The sequence below is a fragment of the Engystomops pustulosus genome, chromosome 9 (genome assembly GCF_040894005.1).
Source record: "Engystomops pustulosus chromosome 9, aEngPut4.maternal, whole genome shotgun sequence".
NCBI classification, from domain to species: domain Eukaryota; kingdom Metazoa; phylum Chordata; class Amphibia; order Anura; family Leptodactylidae; genus Engystomops; species Engystomops pustulosus.
In genome coordinates, this window is record NC_092419.1 from 3,039,892 (window position 1) to 3,060,018 (window position 20,127).

General features: G+C 44.1%; 1 protein-coding gene and 1 long non-coding RNA gene across 2 annotated transcripts in view; both read right to left on the reverse strand.

Annotated features, from left to right (window-relative positions):
• Nucleotides 1-5,840: 5,840 nt before the first annotated feature.
• On the reverse strand, nt 5,841-9,456 carry LOC140076650 (uncharacterized). Its single transcript, XR_011849631.1, has 3 exons — nt 9,370-9,456; nt 8,507-8,547; nt 5,841-7,699 (listed from the first exon to the last, which is right to left on the reverse strand). It is a non-coding gene; the product is annotated as an uncharacterized lncRNA (long non-coding RNA).
• Nucleotides 9,457-11,924: 2,468 nt separating this feature from the next.
• Nucleotides 11,925-20,127, reverse strand: part of LOC140077466 (BOLA class I histocompatibility antigen, alpha chain BL3-7-like) — a gene marked incomplete at its 5' end in the record, with an annotated part of 66,663 nt that continues 58,460 nt past the window's right edge. Inside the window, one exon of the mRNA XM_072124690.1 lies at nt 11,925-12,078. Within this exon, the coding sequence (XP_071980791.1) occupies nt 11,960-12,078 (119 nt within the window). The remainder of the gene's footprint in view (nt 12,079-20,127) is intronic.

Consider the following 20,127-nt stretch of genomic DNA (forward strand, 5'->3'; position numbering starts at 1 on the left):
GGGAGGTCATACAGGCACGTGGAGGCCGCACACAATACTGAGCCTCATCAGGAGCATGCCGAGGTGTTGTAGGGAGGTCATACAGGCTCGTGGAGGACTCACACAATACTAAGCCTCATCAGGAGCATGCCCAGGTGTTGTAGTGAGGTCATACAGGCATGTGGAGGCCACACACAATACTGAGCCTCATCAGGAGCATGCCGAGATGTTGTAGGGAGGTCATACAGGCACGTGGAGGCTGCACACAATACTAAGCCTCATCAGGAGCATGCCAAGGTGTTGTAGGGAGGTCATACAGGCACGTGGAGGCCACACACAATACTGAGCCTCATCAGGAGCAGGCCAAGGTGTTGTAGGGAGGTCATACAGGTATGTGGAGGCCACACACAATACTGAGCCTCATCAGGAGCATGCCCAGGTGTTGTAGGGAGGTCATACAGGCTCGTGGAGGACTCACACAATACTGAGCCTCATCAGGAGTATAAAATCACAATTTATCGTGGTGCAGTATTTGCTCCTCGGAGCTACCAACAGTACAAGACCGGTCCAGAAAGTCTCAATTTAAAGTCTAAAAATGCAGAGAAAACGTAGTAAACTCTGACCGGAGCTCCCAATGAATCTTTTAAAAACCATCCTCCTCAAAAGAAGTTCTGTGTCAATAAGCCGCACAAATCCACAGATCCTCCTGATGAAACCATGCCGCCGTTCAGACCAGCACCGTTGCAACGCCCCGTAAGAAGCTGATTTTGCGAAACCCAGGGTCGGGCGGACATGTGGCTGGCGTCCCGCTGGAGATTTTGATGCACATTTTTACCTTTTATGTTTGTGAGTATGATGAATTGGAATACATTTTAATCTGTTTGACTGAACTACACCATTTGCCTGCATATTTCTTCTAGTTATATCATATAACAAAATACTTGAAGAGAAGCAAAGAAACGCGACGGTGCTGGTCTGAACAGCGGCATGGTTTTATCAGGAAGATCTGTGGATTTGTGTGGCTTATTGACACAGAACTTCATATGAGGAGGATCGTTTTTTTAAAAGATTCATTGGGAGCTCCGGTCAGAGTAAAGTACTACGTTTTCTTAGCATTCATCAGGAGCATGCCGTGGCGTTGTTGGGAGGTCATACAGGCACGTGGAGGCCACACACAATACTGATCCCCATCAGGAGCATGCCGAGGCGATGTAGGGAGGTCATACAGGTATGTGGAGGCCACACACAATACTGAGCCTCATCAGGAGCATGCTGAGGCGATGTAGGGAGGTCATATAGGCACGTGGAGGCCACATACACTACTGAGCCCCATCAGGAGCATGCCGAGGCAATGTAGGGAGGTCATACAGGTATGTGGAGGCCACACACAATACTGATCCCCATCAGGAGCATGCCGTTGCGATGTAGGGAGGTCATACTGGTATGTGGAGGCCACACACAATACTGATCCCCATCAGGAGCATGCCGAGGCGATGTAGGGAGGTCATACAGGCACATGGAGGCCACACACAATACTGATCCCCATCAGGAGAATGCCGAAGTGTTGTAGGGAGGTCATACAGGCATGTGGAGGCCACACACACTCCTGAGCCTCATCAGGAGCATGCCCAGGTGTAGTAGGGAGGCACGTGGAGGCCACGCACAATACTGAGCCTCATCAGGAGCATGCCGTGGTGTTGTAGGGTGGTCATACAGGCACATGGAGGCCGCACACAATACTGAGCCTCATCAGGAGCATGCCGAGGCGATGTAGGGAGGGGTCATACAGGCACGTGGAGGCCACACACAATACTGATCCCCATCAGGAGCATGCCGAGGTGATGTAGGGAGGTCATACAGGTATGTAGAGGCCACACACAATACTGAGCCTCATCAGGAGCATGCCTAGACGTTGTAGGGAGGTCATACAGGCACGTGGAGGCCACACACAATACTGATCCCCATTAGGAGCATGCCGAGGCGATGTAGGGAAGTCATATACTGATTCCCATCAGGAGCATGCCGAGGCGATGTAGGGAGGTCATACAGGTATGTGGAGGCCACACACAATACTGAGCCTCATCAGGAGCATGCTGAGGCGATGTAGGGAGGTCATATAGGCACGTGGAGGCCACATACACTACTGAGCCCCATCAGGAGCATGCCGAGGCGATGTAGGGAGGTCATACAGGTATGTGGAGGCCACACACAATACTGAGCCTCATCAGGAGCATGCTGAGGTGATGTAGGGAGGTCATATAGGCACATGGAGGTCACACACAATACTGAGCCTCATCAGGAGCATGCCTAGACGTTGTAGGGAGGTCATACAGGCACGTGGAGGCCACACACAATACTGAGCCCCATCAGGAGCATGCCGAGGCGATGTAGGGAGGTCATACAGGTATGTGGAGGCCACACACAATACTGATCCCCATCAGGAGCATGCCGAGGTGTTGTAGGGAGGTCATACAGGTATGTGGAGGCCACACACAATACTAAGCCTCATCAGGAGCATGCCGAGGTGATGTAGGGAGGTCATACAGGCACGTGGAGGCCACATACACTACTGAGCCCCATCAGGAGCATGCCGAGGCGATGTAGGGAGGTCATACTGGTATGTGGAGGCCACACACAATACTGATCCCCATCAGGAGCATGCCGAAGCGATGTAGGGAGGTCATACAGGTATGTGGAGGCCACACACAATAATAAGCCTCATCAGGAGCATGCCGAGGTGATGTAGGGAGGTCATACAGGCACGTGGAGGCCACACACAATACTGAGCCCCATCATGAGCATGCCGAGGCGATGTAGGGAGGTCATACAGGTATGTGGAGGCCACACACAATACTGAGCCTCATCAGGAGCATGCCGAGGCGATGTAGGGGGACATACAGGCACATGGAGGCCACACACAATACTAAGCCTCATCAGGAGCATGCCGAGGCGATGTAGGGGGGTCATACAGGCACATGGAGGCCACACACAGTACTGAGGCTCATTTTGTCTTGTTTTATGGACATTTAATCAAAGTTTGATGAGCCTGTAGTGTGTTTTTGCACTTTAATTCTTTTTTTATAATAATTCCCTTATTTATATAGCGCCTACAGTTTACGCAGCGCTGCACAAAGCTGCCAGATCAGTCCCTGTTCCCATGGGGCTCACAATCTAATCAACCGACCAGTATGTTTTTGGAGTGTGGGAGGAAACCGGAGGACCCAGAGGAAACCTACGCAAACACCGAGAGAACATACAAACTCTTTGCAGATGTTGACCTGGGTGGGAATATTTTGTAGGCGATTTCAAATTCAGGCCTTCATTGGTTAATAAATCTAATTTCCATTGACTTTATTTTTGTGATTTTGTTGTCCGCTCATCCAACTACAGAATAAAGTATCAAATGAGAATATTTCATTCAGATCTACGATGTTTTCCCTTTATTTTTTTGAGCAGTGTATTTTGATTATTTGTAAATACCTTTTAAAAATTTTTTAAAACCTTGCATTAAAAAAACCCGCCTTAGATCCCATATTCTGACACATGTAAGTTTTTTTAATACTTCAGTGCACTGAGCTGTGTGATGTATTGCTGGTTGCAGTATGAGCTGATGTTTTTATTGGAGGCAAGGTGGTGAAATAGGGGCGTTACCAGAGTTCATCCCAGGGGAGGGGGTGGGGATACCATATATACTCGGGCCCCAAATTTTACCACAAAAACTGGGAAAATCTATAGACTCAAGTATAAGCCTAGGGCGGGAAATGCATTGGTCACAGCCTCCATCTAGAATATAGCCATCCAGCCCCTGACCTCAGTATATAGCCAGCCTCTGACTTCAGTATATAGCCATCCAGCCCCTGACCTCAGTATATAGCCATCCAGCCCCTGACCTCAGTATATAGCCATCCAGCCCCTGACCTCAGTATAAAGCCATCCAGCCCCTGACCTCAGTATATAGCCAGCCTCTGACTTCAGTATATAGCCATCCAGCCCCTGACCTCAGTATATAGCCATCCAGCCCCTGACCTCAGTATATAGCCATCCAGCCCTTGACCTCAGTATATAGCCAGCCTCTGACTTCAGTATATAGCCATCCAGCCCCTGACCTCAGTATATAGCCATCCAGCCCCTGACCTCAGTATATAGCCATCCAGCCCCTGACCTCAGTATATAGCCATCCAGCCCCTGACCTAAGGATATAGCCAGCCCCTGACCTCAGTATATAGCCATCCAGCCCCTGACCTCAGGATATAGCCATCCAGCCCCTGACCTCAGTATATAGCCATCCAGCCCCTGACCTAAGGATATAGCCAGCCCCTGACCTCAGTATATAGCCAGCCAGCCTCTGACATCAGTATATAGCCATCCAGCCCCTGACCTCAGTATATAGCCAGCCAGCCCCTGACTTCAGTATATAGCCATCCAACCCCTGACCTCAGTATATGGCCATCCAACCCCTGACCTCAGGATATGGCCAGCCAGCCCCTGACCTCAGTATATGGCCGGCCATCCCCTGACCTCAGTATATGGCCAGCCAGCCCCTGACCTCCGTATATGGCCAGCCATACCCTGACCTCATTATATAGCCATCCAGCCCCTGACCTCAGTATATAGCCAGCCAGCCCCTGACCTCAGTAAATAGCTAGCCAGCCCCTGACCTCAGGATATAGCCTGCCAGCCCCTGACCTCAGGATATAGCCTGCCAGCCCCTGACCTCAGGATATAGCCTGCCAGCCCCTGACCTCAGGATATAGCCAGCAGTCCATGCCCCTGTATATAGCCAGCCCTCTATATGTAGTCAGCCAGCATTACCCCAATATAGCCTGCCCCTGCCCAAGTATAAAGGCAATTTTTAGCATATTTTTTGCTTATACTTGAGTATATACGATATTTTTTATAATAGAGCAGACATTTTGTTATTGTTATTTTATTTTTGTGTTCTCGTGAAACAGGGGATTTCGAATTTATTTTTTTCATATTTTTTAAAACTACATTTTTTTAACCTTCTGTATAACTATAACTGTATTACAGTATATTGTAGATAAACTGTTTATGTATTAGACCATAAATATATTGCCAAATTACAGCTATGGGAGCCTTTAACACGCTCATTGCACATTATTTAAATATGGCGGCGCCCACAAGCAATGCTGTTGGACCATGGAACCTAACAGGTTAACTGCTGTGATCGGTGCCAGCATTGATCCCCACAGTTACCGGTCAGCTATGTCACAGGGGTGGCGGCGACCGACATTCAAATATGGGTGGCACCCACTGTTTGACCCTGGCACCTAACAGGTTAAGAGCAGTTACAGTCAAGTGTGATGTAAGATGCACCAAAATAAACATGTGCAAAAGACGTCTTAGAGCTGCCAAGACACTAAAGACACGAGTAAGATCCTGCATAACGCTAAATCTCTGCATTTTCAGGTCTTATTTATAGACTTTAGTATAACCCTCCAGCAAGTTACCCCTCAGTATTAGGTAATTATCCATGTAAATGAAATCAGAAAAAAGTTTTTATATATTTAAACAATAAAACCCATAAGTTATTGGGGTAACGCTTGTAATTTTGCTCTATTGCCCCATAAATGAGCCCATTATGGTTGGTAGCTGGAGCCGGTCCATAGGCAGTTTCCCCAGGAAGGTGCCTGAGCATCGGGTCCACTTTGGTGTCTTTTATACTGAGGTTTGATTTGAGTGACTTTGCCTGTATGTGACCTGCACTCCTGGTGATGACCCTTTGGCTGGTCCTGTATTCTGCTGGAGCCGTGACCTAAGCCGGTCTGTGATTATCATGTCCTGAATCCTTGGTGTTTCTCATGTGAACTGAGCATAAAAGTAACAAGAAGAGGCCGTGATGAGATTGGTGTAAAAGTATTTTATTGAACAGAATCATAAGAAGGATCAGGGAATCCCATAAGATCGATGCGTTTCAGGTAACAGAAGCGCTTACGTTTTCTATATATGATCATTTCCTGGTGTAGCCAATCATTAGGGTGCGGTCACACCTGCCGCTAGCGCTGTGGTTACATGCGCGGGGCTACCGTGGTGTCGGCGTGCTGCGGCCTGAATGCCTTTGCGGCGCTCACATTGCGCTTGTAAACGTGGCGGTACGTGTGGCCGCACCCTTAAACGCACATAATTTCCATGTGATTTCATCTTACATTTCTCATTACAATTTCCTTCTTACTGCAGACGACATCACACTGGATGCACTGGATCGCGTGCGGTCACTATACTGGATGCACAGGATCGCGGGCGGTCACTATACTGGATGCACAGGATCGCGTGCGGTCACTATACTGGATGCACAGGATCGCGGGCGGTCACTGTACTGCACGGGGTATAACGGCTTCTGACCCTATATAGAGTTACTGATGTACAGTTGGGACAGAAAACATTTGGGTGTCAATGATAACGGCGCGATGCTCTGCGGCCGCCTTCTATGTTCAGGTCAGTAGTTTTCATCCGCTCTTCACCGCTGATCACTTTCTATCACTAAACTTCTGCCGTCGCGTGCGACCGGAGCTCCTTCCCCCACGGGAGACGCACAATCCGGATATATGACAGTGATCACCTAACCATATACATCTTATAATATCCCACATCCTCTCTGACCAAATCTACTGCCCTGTGACCCCTCGTGACCCCTCATCACAGAAATCCTCATTACTATGAATCCTCTCTCCAGACATCGCTATAACCCGACCAGCACTCGTCCTCTTCACCCCTGGATGATATGACACACAGCGGACACCAGGGGGCGCTCCTCATCTGTATCTTATATGGGGGAGGGATGAAGTGCAATCCTGTGATTATTCCCTGTGTAACATATATATATACATTCCCTGTTATTTATATACATTATCTGCCGCTTCTGTCTGTCCTGTGATGTCTCCTGCGCTCTGAAGTTGTAAAAATACTAAAATTGAAAATTAGAACAAAAAACTTGAACTACAGAAAGATTAAACTTAAATCGTTACCGAAAATATGAAGCGATGAGAATTGTGATAAACATGAATCATAGAAATAATAACTTATCCCAATGTAAGAGATTAAAGTAAAGCTGCGACCCCCAAACCTCATTGTAATTGCCTTAAATCTGTAACAAATCATCACTAATGTCGTACAATCTGCGCCTGTAATAGATAAAACCTGCCACACACCAAATGCACCCGAAATGTTAAATTGTAACTAAATATTTGAAGCTTCTTTATTATTTTAGAGAAGAATATTGCAGGTGATAATAGTAAATCTTGTAATATACTTTATAAGGTCAGTTTTTTCTCTGTCCTATCACCTCCTCCTCTTCTGCTGCTGCAGTGAGACGTGAAGCGGTTCTGAAGTCCATACACAGCAAATAGATGAGGAGAGGAGGCTAAAGTCTAACTCCTTACACACCCAGAGAATATTTCACTAGATAATTCAGCCCTGTAGGGCGGGTTCTCACTGTGGTCACATAGCGGGTCAGAACCTGCTGTTGGGCAGAATGGAGGATCGGGAAATTATATATAGACACGGTGATAAATGTAGGGGAGAGAACAAATAGTACAGAGAATAATTTGTCTCTAATAAAGTATATTCCAAAAATTACACCATCATCAGCGCAAATTGTTCCAGAAAGCAAAGCAGAGAATATAACAGACAATGAGAGGAGAAGTGACAGACGGGAGGGAGATTCTCTGCAGACGGCGGCTCCAGGAGACTCCGCTCCGATCTGTAATGAGAGAAAGTACAAAACCTTCACGTGAGATCATTACACGGGGACAATCATCTCCTAGTGATGTCTGATAACAGGAATATACAACACACATTACAAAGCTGCGGCTCTGCAAAATGCAAAAAATAAATAATACAGTGTAACAGTCTGGAAAGCCAGATCACAGAGGGGGCTAGGGTAGCCCCCCAGGCTTTTAAGCATAATTTTAAAAGTTGATGTTAGAAGGCAGGAGGCCATGGATATGAGATATAAGAAGATCCCCCAGTCCCGGGGCCCGGATCTATGAGTGATGTCCCGGGTTATCAGGACGGATTGTGATGGATTTTAATTGAAATCTACAAGGATTGTAAACCAAGCACTGACATCCTGGTGCACCCTCTCTAGCAGGATCCGCTCTTCTTTAGCTTCTTATGCCCTTATTTTTACAAAAAGTGTTAATTATGCTAATGAGCCTGAGGGGCTCCGTAGCTGTTAACTGAGTACAGGTGAATTGGAATAATTTTAGACATTTTTTTCTTTATGTAAAGACAAGGTCGTAAGCTTAAAAGAAGAGCAGATCCTGCCAGAGGGGGCGCACACCAGCGTATGTAATTGTGCTTGGTTTACAATCCTTCAGCCTGGTATTAGATTTCCTTTAAGTCGAGGACTGCCTGTATCTACTGTATATCCCTGAGATCAGAGGTCACCATTGCTGGAAGCCTCAGACCCTAAGAGGTAGAGAAAGAACTATATAAACATCCATAAACCTCATAACCCCCCCCTAATCATAACAAAACCCTTGCGGCAGGCGTAATCCCAACTCACCATCCATTAGGCTTTGGGTGGATTATTGGAGGGGTCCAAAGCTGTGAAATGCAAAATGTCAATATTTGTCACATTTGATATGGAAATAGAAGGTTGAATAGCTGTCGGGCGTCATGCACAGGATGGTATCGGGGGGCGAGATGTGGCCAAACAGATTCCATAGCTCAGAGGTCTATTACTCCTCGTCACAGGTAGGTGCACACGGTCTCCCTGCACTGTGACCGAGCTGGGTGGCCGCTCTGCTCCCTATGGAGAGGGGAGGGGTGGCGAGCACTTCCCCCTGCACCCGGCCGTGTGCTTTGCATGGGTGAATCATCCTGTGCATGAGGCCTCAGTTCTTTGCAAATCTTTTGTTTTTAAAGTTTCTTTCCCTCATCAAGTATAAAGCAGATATAAAAGCTGCTCAGGGGACGGGGATTTCTCTCCATATGAGCGAAAAGTATACAAATGTAATAAGTCTCATCAAATTATTACTAATAAAATAATACACAGCAGCGACGTTCTGTAATGTCCTGATGCTGATGTCACCACAACCCGAGAATATACATTGATAAATACTGTAAATCATTGGGGGGGGGGGGGGGAGTTTGAACATAATTTTATTTATCTTTTACTGTCGTGCTATGATGAGATTCATTCATTGTATGTGAGTAATAGGCAACAAAAAAAAACTATTATGCTAAAAGAAAAACAGCCCCGGAATGTAACTAAGTGATTATCTATTGAGTTCTGTAAATACAAGTCATTGTAAAAATTGTATCAGTCGTTAAAGGGGTTTTCAGCGGGTTCGGGGGCTGTTATATATATACAGATCCTTCTCCTATGTACATTCTATACATCCCGGTCACACACACAATACTCACTGCCGGCCGCCGTGTAGCCGCTGTTCCTCTCTGAAATAAGAAGACACGGAATTAGAAACAAGAAGCCGAGTGTAATGATGGGAGATGCTGAGGGGGAGGGAGAGACAGAAGCCATTGCTGAGTTAGGGTGGTGTTTTTAGGCCGTTTTTGTCCGGTATTCCGAATTTGCGCAATTAAAAACGGACAAAAACACATGCGGTTATTAAAAAAACGGATGCCCAAAAACGGCCTAAAAACGGCATGTGTGGCATCACCCTTAGAGTAGTGGCACACGTAGCGTTTTGAACCAGTTTTTAAGCAGTCTGTTAAAAAACACATGCGTTTTTGTCCGGTTTTAATTAAGATAATTGGTAAAACCTGTCAAAAACGCATGCATTTTTTTAAAGGGACTGCTTAAAAACGGGCCAAAAACGGGTCCAAAACGCCACGTGTCCTGCCGGCCTAACCATGTGCGGTAATTGCAGGCAGCTGCGTCTCTTCTCCCGGCGGTTTTGTACATGTAAACACGTGTTTCTGAACGCAGTGAAAACGAACCTCAAAAACTGCGGGGGAGAAAACGCCAAGTTAAGACACTTTAACCTAAAACCCGTTGAAAAAGCCAATATGCAAATACAATGCGTTTTTTTAACCCCTTAAGGCTCTGCGCCGTAGCTCAAAGGCGCAAAGGTACAGGGACTGTATGAAGAGGGGTCACGGGCTGAGTCTTCATACAAGGGTGGGGGTTGTTACATATTGCAGCAAACCCCCACCGCTAATAACCGCGATTGGTGCTTGCATCGATCGCAGCTATTAACCTTTCCGCTGCCCCCGGCAAAGTCGCCGGCGGCATTTAAAAGACAGCAGCGCGTGGGCGCCGCCATCTTTATTCCGATCGTTGCTCCCCCAAACGTCATCGGGGGGCAGTGATCAGTTGCCATGGTAGCCTCAGGTCTTCATTTGACCCGAGGCTTCTGCAGATTTGTTACAATGAGCCAGTGGCCTGCAAAAATGCCATATATTGCAATACAGGAGTATTATACAGGAGTATTATACAGGAGTATTATACAGGAGTATTATACAGGAGTATTATACAGGAGTATTGCAGTATATGGTAGGACTAAGAAATAGTGAAGAAAAAAAAAAAAGTTTAAAAAGTAAAAAATTTTTATAAAATATTACAAATTCAAATCCCCCCCTTTTCCTAGAACGGATATAAAACATAATAAACAGTAAAAATCACAGACACATCAGGTATCAGCGCGTGCGAAAATGCCCAATCAAAATTTAAAAACGGTTACGGACGGCGGTGACCTACGAGGCGGGAAATGGCGCCCAAATGTCCGAAATTTGACTTTTTCACCTTTTTACATCACATAAAAAATGAAATAAAAAGTGATCAAAATGTGGCACAGACCTCAGTATGGTAACAATAAAAAGGTCGGCTCATTTGACCCCTCCCCCAGCTCCGTGCAAAGTCTGAAAAAGTTATCAGCGTCAGAAGATGGCAACATTTTTTTTCTTTTTCGTACACATTCGTTTCATTTTTGAAAATGTATTAAAACGCAATAAAACCGATAAATCTGGTGTCACCGCGATCGCACCGAACCACAGAATAAAGCTGAGGTGTTATCTGGAGCGCAGAGTGAAAGTCGTAAAAACTGAGCCCAAAAGAAGGTTTTTTTTTTTCCACTTTTTCCACATTTGGAATTTTTTCCGGCTTCAAAGTACACGGCAGGGAATAATAAATAACATTACAGGAAAGTAAATATTGTTACGCACAAAATAAGCCGCACACAGGTCTGTAGCCGTAAAAATAAAAAAGTTATGGATTTTTGAAGGTGGAGAGCGAGAAATGAGCGAAAAAACCCTGCGCCTCTACAGACGCAGTAGAGGCGCCCCGCTCACTCCATAGGCCAGCGGTGACTGCCGTGCATCATGTGCCCCTAATCCCGCCCCCTCATGTATACGCCGGACCGCTTTGAGAGCGTTTCTAGTGCACAGATCCTAGTGCTGTTTTTGAGGGTGACAGGTCCTCTTTAAGGATGCAAAACACACCACTTGTCACTGGCCTTAGGGTGATGCCACACGTTACAAAACGCTTTAAACGTACTGAAAACACATGCTCTAAAACGATCCAAACCCCCCCCCCCCCCCGTGTGACATCATCCTTAGGCCGCGGTCACGTGATGCTTTCTTGTACAGCCCCTGAATCTTTACCCTGTGTTTGGCTGCTTTGAACCTGTTTATCTTCATTTCTAGAAGTGTAGGCAGCAGGGAAATGTATGACATCACAGGGGGTGGTGATCGTATCCAAGATGGCGGCGCCAGGATAGAGACGCCTCCGGTGGCTTTTCTGGAGGCATTTACAGGGTTAACACCCATGATCGGTGCCAGTACCACTGCACCACATTTATAGAGGGTTTTGGAGGTTTTCATGCATTTTTATCACCAATACAAAAGGGGCGTGGCTTTGAGTAAAACATAATTCAGTTTTCTAGTGTAAACAAAGCCAAACAAAGGGCAAAGTGCAGCGAGACAGAGCAGCCGGGTCCTACGCCAGACGCATCATCCAGCATCAGACTATACGGTGCCGCCTGCCTCGTCCGCTGCATTACTGACACTTACTCTTATAGAGGAGGAATCCACCAATGGCTGCAGCAGCAGCAACAAGAACAGCGACCACCGCAGCGATGACCACCAGGAGGGCGCCAGAGCTCGGCTTCTTTGGTTCTAGATGGAGAAGAGAGAGATGAATGAGGTGCGGATTATACTGAGGGATCACATGTATATATGACCTGTGTATTAGCACTAGGACCTACATTTATTTCTATCCTCACAACTTTCTTGGTTTTTTTTTTTTAAACTATAAAACTCTGCAGAGCCGTTTACTGGAGATGTGATTGTGTGTGTCTGTATATACATACATGTGAGTGTAGCAGTGGTGTGTGTGTATATATATATACGTACATGTGAGTGTAGCGGTGGTGTGTGTGTATATATACGTACATGTGAGTGTAGCGGTGGTGTGTGTATATATATATATATATATACGTACATGTGAGTGTAGCGGTGGTGTGTGTGTGTATATATATATATATACGTACATGTGAGTGTAGCGGTGGTGTGTGTATATATATACGTACATGTGAGTGTAGCGGTGATGTGTGTATATATATATGTACATGTGAGTGTAGCGGTGGTGTGTATATATATATACGTACATGCGAGTGTAGCGGTGGTGTGTGTGTATATATATACGTACATGTGAGTGTAGCAGTGGTGTGTGTATATATATATACGTACATGCGAGTGTAGCGGTGGTGTGTGTGTATATATATACGTACATGTGAGTGTAGCGGTGGTGTGTGTATATATATATACGTACATGTGAGTGTAGCGGTGGTGTGTGTGTATATATATACGTACATGCGAGTGTAGCGGTGGTGTGTGTGTATATATATACGTACATGTGAGTGTAGCGGTGGTGTGTGTGTATATATATACGTACATGTGAGTGTAGCAGTGGTGTGTGTGTATATATATACGTACATGTGAGTGTAGCAGTGGTGTGTGTGTATATATATATACGTACATGTGAGTGTAGCGGTGGTGTGTGTGTATATATACGTACATGTGAGTGTAGCGGTGGTGTGTGTATATATATATATATATACGTACATGTGAGTGTAGCGGTGGTGTGTGTGTGTATATATATATATATACGTACATGTGAGTGTAGCGGTGGTGTGTGTATATATATACGTACATGTGAGTGTAGCGGTGATGTGTGTATATATATATGTACATGTGAGTGTAGCGGTGGTGTGTATATATATATACGTACATGCGAGTGTAGCGGTGGTGTGTGTGTATATATATACGTACATGTGAGTGTAGCAGTGGTGTGTGTATATATATATACGTACATGCGAGTGTAGCGGTGGTGTGTGTGTATATATATACGTACATGTGAGTGTAGCGGTGGTGTGTGTATATATATATACGTACATGCGAGTGTAGCGGTGGTGTGTGTGTATATATATACGTACATGTGAGTGTAGCGGTGGTGTGTGTATATATATATACGTACATGTGAGTGTAGCAGTGGTGTGTGTGTATATATATATACGTACATGTGAGTGTAGCGGTGGTGTGTGTATATATATATACGTACATGTGAGTGTAGCGGTGGTGTGTGTGTATATATACGTACATGTGAGTGTAGCGGTGGTGTGTGTGTGTATATATATACATACATGTGAGTGTAGCGGTGGTGTGTGTATATATATACGTACATGTGAGTGTAGCGGTGGTGTGTGTATATATATACGTACATGTGAGTGTAGCGGTGGTGTGTGTGTATATATATACGTACATGTGAGTGTAGCGGTGGTGTGTGTGTGTATATATATACGTACATGTGAGTGTAGCGGAGGTGTGTGTGTATATATATATATACGTACATGTGAGTGTAGCGGTGGTGTGTGTATATATATACGTACATGTGAGTGTAGCGGTGGTGTGTGTATATATATATACGTACATGTGAGTGTAGCGGTGGTGTGTGTGTGTGTATATATACGTACATGTGAGTGTAGCGGAGGTGTGTGTGTATATATATATACGTACATGTGAGTGTAGCGGTGGTGTGTGTATATATATACGTACATGTGAGTGTAGCGGTGGTGTGTGTATATATATATATACGTACATGTGAGTGTAGCGGTGGTGTGTGTGTGTGTATATATACGTACATGTGAGTGTAGCGGTGGTGTGTGTATATATATATACGTACATGTGAGTGTAGCGGTGGTGTGTGTGTATATATATACGTACATGTGAGTGTAGCGGTGGTGTGTGTATATACGTACAAGTGAGTGTAGCGGTGGTGTGTGTGTATATATATACGTACATGTGAGTGTAGCGGTGGTGTGTGTATATATATACGTACATGTGAGTGTAGCGGTGGTGTGTGTGTGTATATATATACGTACATGTGAGTGTAGCGGTGGTGTGTGTATATATATACGTACATGTGAGTGTAGCGGTGGTGTGTGTATATATATACGTACATGTGAGTGTAGCGGTGGTGTGTGTGTGTGTATATATATATACGTACATGTGAGTGTAGCGGTGGTGTGTGTATATATATACGTACATGTGAGTGTAGCGGTGGTGTGTGTGTGTATATATATATACGTACATGTGAGTGTAGCGGTGGTGTGTGTATATATATACGTACATGTGAGTGTAGCGGTGGTGTGTATGTGTGTATATATACCTACATGTGAGTGTAGCGGAGGTGTGTGTGTATATATATATACGTACATGTGAGTGTAGCGGTGGTGTGTGTGTATATATACGTACATGTGAGTGTAGCGGTGGTGTCTGTATATATATACACGTACATGTGAGTGTAGCGGTGGTGTGTGTGTGTATATATATATACGTACATGTGAGTGTAGCGGTGGTGTGTGTATATATATACGTACATGTGAGTGTAGCGGTGGTGTGTGTGTGTATATATACGTACATGTGAGTGTAGCGGTGGTGTGTGTGTATATATATACGTACATGTGAGTGTAGCAGTGGTGTGTGTGTGTATATATACGTACATGTGAGTGTAGCGGTGGTGTGTGTGTATATATATACGTACATGTGAGTGTAGCGGTGGTGTGTGTGTGTATATATATACGTACATGTGAGTGTAGAGGTGGTGTGTGTATATATATACGTACATGTGAGTGTAGCAGTGCTGTGTGTATATATATATACGTACATGTGAGTGTATCGTTGGTGTGTGTGTATATATACGTACATGTGAGTGTAGCGGTGGTGTGTGTGTATATATATATACGTACATGTGAGTGTAGCGGTGGTGTGTGTGTGTATATATATATATACGTACATGTGAGTGTAGCGGTGGTGTGTGTGTATATATATATGTACATGTGAGTGTAGCGGTGGTGTGTGTATATATATACGCACATGTGAGTGTAGCGGTGGTGTGTGTGTATATATATATGTACATGTGAGTGTAGCGGTGGTGTGTGTATGTGTATATACGTACATGTGAGTGTAGCGGTGGTGTGTGTGTATATATACGCACATGTGAGTGTAGCGGTGGTGTGTGTGTGTATGTATATATATATACGTACATGTGAGTGTAGCGGTGGTGTGTGTATATATATATACGTACATGTGAGTGTAGCGGTGGTGTGTGTGTGTATATATATATGTACACGTGAGTGTAGCGGTGGTGTGTGTGTGTATATATATATACGTACATGTGAGTGTAGCGGTGGTGTGTGTGTGTGTATATACGTACATGTGAGTGTAGCGGTGGTGTGTGTGTGTGTGTATATACGTACCTGTGAGTGTAGCGGTGGTGTGTGTGTGTGTGTATATACGTACCTGTGAGTGTAGCGGTGGTGTGTGTGTGTATATATATATACGTACATGTGAGTGTAGCGGTGGTGTGTGTGTGTATATATATACGTACATGTGAGTGTAGCGGTGGTGTGTGTGTATATATATACGTACATGTGAGTGTAGCGGTGGTGTGTGTATATATATACGTACATGTGAGTGTAGCGGTGGTGTGTGTGTGTATATATATATATATACGTACATGTGAGTGTAGCAGTGGTGTGTGTATATATATACGTACATGTGAGTGTAGCGGTGGTGTGTGTATATATATACGTACATGTGAGTGTAGCGGTGGTGTGTGTATATATATATATACGTACATGTGAGTGTAGCGGTGGTGTGTGTATATATATACGTACATGTGAGTGTAGCGGTGGTGTGTGTGTGTATATATATACGTACATGTGAGTGTAGCGGTGGTGTGTGTGTGTATATATATATACGTACATGTGAGTGTAGCGGTGGTGTGTGTATATATATATACGTACATGTGAGTGTAGCGGTGGTGTGTGTATATATATACGTACATGTGAGTGTAGCGGTGGTGTGTATGTGTGTATATATACCTACATGTGAGTGTAGCGGAGGTGTGTGTGTATATATATATACGTACATGTGAGTGTAGCGTGGTGTGTGTGTATATATACGTACATGTGAGTGTAGCGGTGGTGTGTGTATATATATACACGTACATGTGAGTGTAGCGGTGGTGTGTGTGTGTATATATATATACGTACATGTGAGTGTAGCGGTGGTGTGTGTATATATATACGTACATGTGAGTGTAGCGGTGGTGTGTGTGTGTATATATACGTACATGTGAGTGTAGCGGTGGTGTGTGTGTATATATATACGTACATGTGAGTGTAGCAGTGGTGTGTGTGTATATATACGTACATGTGAGTGTAGCGGTGGTGTGTGTGTATATATATATACGTACATGTGAGTGTAGCGGTGGTGTGTGTGTGTATATATATACGTACATGTGAGTGTAGAGGTGGTGTGTGTATATATATATACACGTACATGTGAGTGTATCGTTGGTGTGTGTGTATATATACGTACATGTAAGTGTAGCGGTGGTGTGTGTGTATATATATATACGTACATGTGAGTGTAGCGGTGGTGTGTGTGTGTATATATATATATACGTACATGTGAGTGTAGCGGTGGTGTGTGTGTATATATATATGTACATGTGAGTGTAGCGGTGGTGTGTGTATATATATACGCACATGTGAGTGTAGCGGTGGTGTGTGTGTATATATATATGTACATGTGAGTGTAGCGGTGGTGTGTGTATGTGTATATACGTACATGTGAGTGTAGCGGTGGTGTGTGTGTATATATACGCACATGTGAGTGTAGCGGTGGTGTGTGTGTGTATGTATATATATATAAGTACATGTGAGTGTAGCGGTGGTGTGTGTATATATATATACGTACATGTGAGTGTAGCGGTGGTGTGTGTGTGTATATATATGTACATGTGAGTGTAGCGGTGGTGTGTGTGTGTATATATATATACGTACATGTGAGTGTAGCGGTGGTGTGTGTATATATATATACGTACATGTGAGTGTAGCGGTGGTGTGTGTATATATATACGTACATGTGAGTGTAGCGGTGGTGTGTATGTGTGTATATATACCTACATGTGAGTGTAGCGGAGGTGTGTGTGTATATATATATACGTACATGTGAGTGTAGCGGTGGTGTGTGTGTATATATACGTACATGTGAGTGTAGCGGTGGTGTGTGTATATATATATACACGTACATGTGAGTGTAGCGGTGGTGTGTGTGTGTATATATATATACGTACATGTGAGTGTAGCGGTGGTGTGTGTATATATATACGTACATGTGAGTGTAGCGGTGGTGTGTGTGTGTATATATACGTACATGTGAGTGTAGCGGTGGTGTGTGTGTATATATATACGTACATGTGAGTGTAGCAGTGGTGTGTGTGTATATATACGTACATGTGAGTGTAGCGGTGGTGTGTGTGTATATATATATATACGTACATGTGAGTGTAGCGGTGGTGTGTGTGTGTATATATATACGTACATGTGAGTGTAGAGGTGGTGTGTGTATATATATATACGTACATGTGAGTGTATCGTTGGTGTGTGTGTATATATACGTACATGTAAGTGTAGCGGTGGTGTGTGTGTATATATATATACGTACATGTGAGTGTAGCGGTGGTGTGTGTGTGTGTATATATATATATACGTACATGTGAGTGTAGCGGTGGTGTGTGTGTATATATATATGTATATGTGAGTGTAGCGGTGGTGTGTGTATATATATACGCACATGTGAGTGTAGCGGTGGTGTGTGTGTATATATATATGTACATGTGAGTGTAGCGGTGGTGTGTGTATGTGTATATACGTACATGTGAGTGTAGCGGTGGTGTGTGTGTATATATACGCACATGTGAGTGTAGCGGTGGTGTGTGTGTGTATGTATATATATATACGTACATGTGAGTGTAGCGGTGGTGTGTGTATATATATATACGTACATGTGAGTGTAGCGGTGGTGTGTGTGTGTATATATATATGTACATGTGAGTGTAGCGGTGGTGTGTGTGTGTATATATATATACGTACATGTGAGTGTAGCGGTGGTGTGTGTGTGTGTATATACGTACATGTGAGTGTAGCGGTGGTGTGTGTGTGTATATACGTACATGTGAGTGTAGCGGTGGTGTGTGTGTGTATATATATATATACGTACATGTGAGTGTAGCGGTGGTGTGTGTGTATATATATACGTACATGTGAGTGTAGCGGTGGTGTGTGTGTGTATATATATATGTACATGTGAGTGTAGCGGTGGTGTGTGTGTGTATATATATATACGTACATGTGAGTGTAGCGGTGGTGTGTGTGTATATATATACGTACATGTGAGTGTAGCGGTGGTGTGTGTGTATATATATACGTACATGTGAGTGTAGCGGTGGTGTGTGTATATATATACGTACATGTGAGTGTAGCGGTGGTGTGTGTGTGTGTATATATATATATATACATACATGTGAGTGTAGCGGTGGTGTGTGTATATATATACGTACATGTGAGTGTAGCGGTGGTGTGTGTATATATATACGTACATGTGAGTGTAGCGGTGGTGTGTGTGTATATATATATACGTACATGTGAGTGTAGCGGTGGTGTGTGTATATATATACGTACATGTGAGTGTAGCGGTGGTGTGTGTGTGTATATATAAATACGTACATGTGAGTGTAGCGGTGGTGTGTGTATATATATACGTACATGTGAGTGTAGCGGTGGTGTGTGTGTGTATATATACGTACATGTGAGTGTAGCGGTGGTGTGTGTGTATATATATACGTACATGTGAGTGTAGCAGTGGTGTGTGTGTATATATACGTACATGTGAGTGTATCGGTGGTGTGTGTATATATATATATATGCGCATGTGAGTGTAGCGGTGGTGTGTGTGTGTATATATATATACGTACAAGTGAGTGTAGCGGTGGTGTGTGTGTATATATATACGTACATGTTAGTGTAGCGGTGGTGTGTGTATATATATACGTACATGTGAGTGTAGCGGTGGTGTGTGTGCGTGTATATACGTACATGTGAGTGTAGCGGTGGTGTGTGTGTATATATATACGTACATGTGAGTGTAGCGGTGATGTGTGTATATATATACGTACATGTGAGTGTAGCGGTGGTGTGTGTGTGTGTATATATATATATATACATACATGTGAGTGTAGCGGTGGTGTGTGTATATATATACGTACATGTGAGTGTAGCGGTGGTGTGTGTATATATATACGTACATGTGAGTGTAGCGGTGGTGTGTGTGTATATATATATACGTACATGTGAGTGTAGCGGTGGTGTGTGTATATATATACGTACATGTGAGTGTAGCGGTGGTGTGTGTGTGTATATATAAATACGTACATGTGAGTGTAGCGGTGGTGTGTGTATATATATACGTACATGTGAGTGTAGCGGTGGTGTGTGTGTGTATATATACGTACATGTGAGTGTAGCGGTGGTGTGTGTGTATATATATACGTACATGTGAGTGTAGCAGTGGTGTGTGTGTATATATACGTACATGTGAGTGTAGCGGTGGTGTGTGTATATATATATATATGCGCATGTGAGTGTAGCGGTGGTGTGTGTGTGTATATATATATACGTACAAGTGAGTGTAGCGGTGGTGTGTGTGTATATATATACGTACATGTTAGTGTAGCGGTGGTGTGTGTATATATATACGTACATGTGAGTGTAGCGGTGGTGTGTGTGCGTGTATATACGTACATGTGAGTGTAGCGGT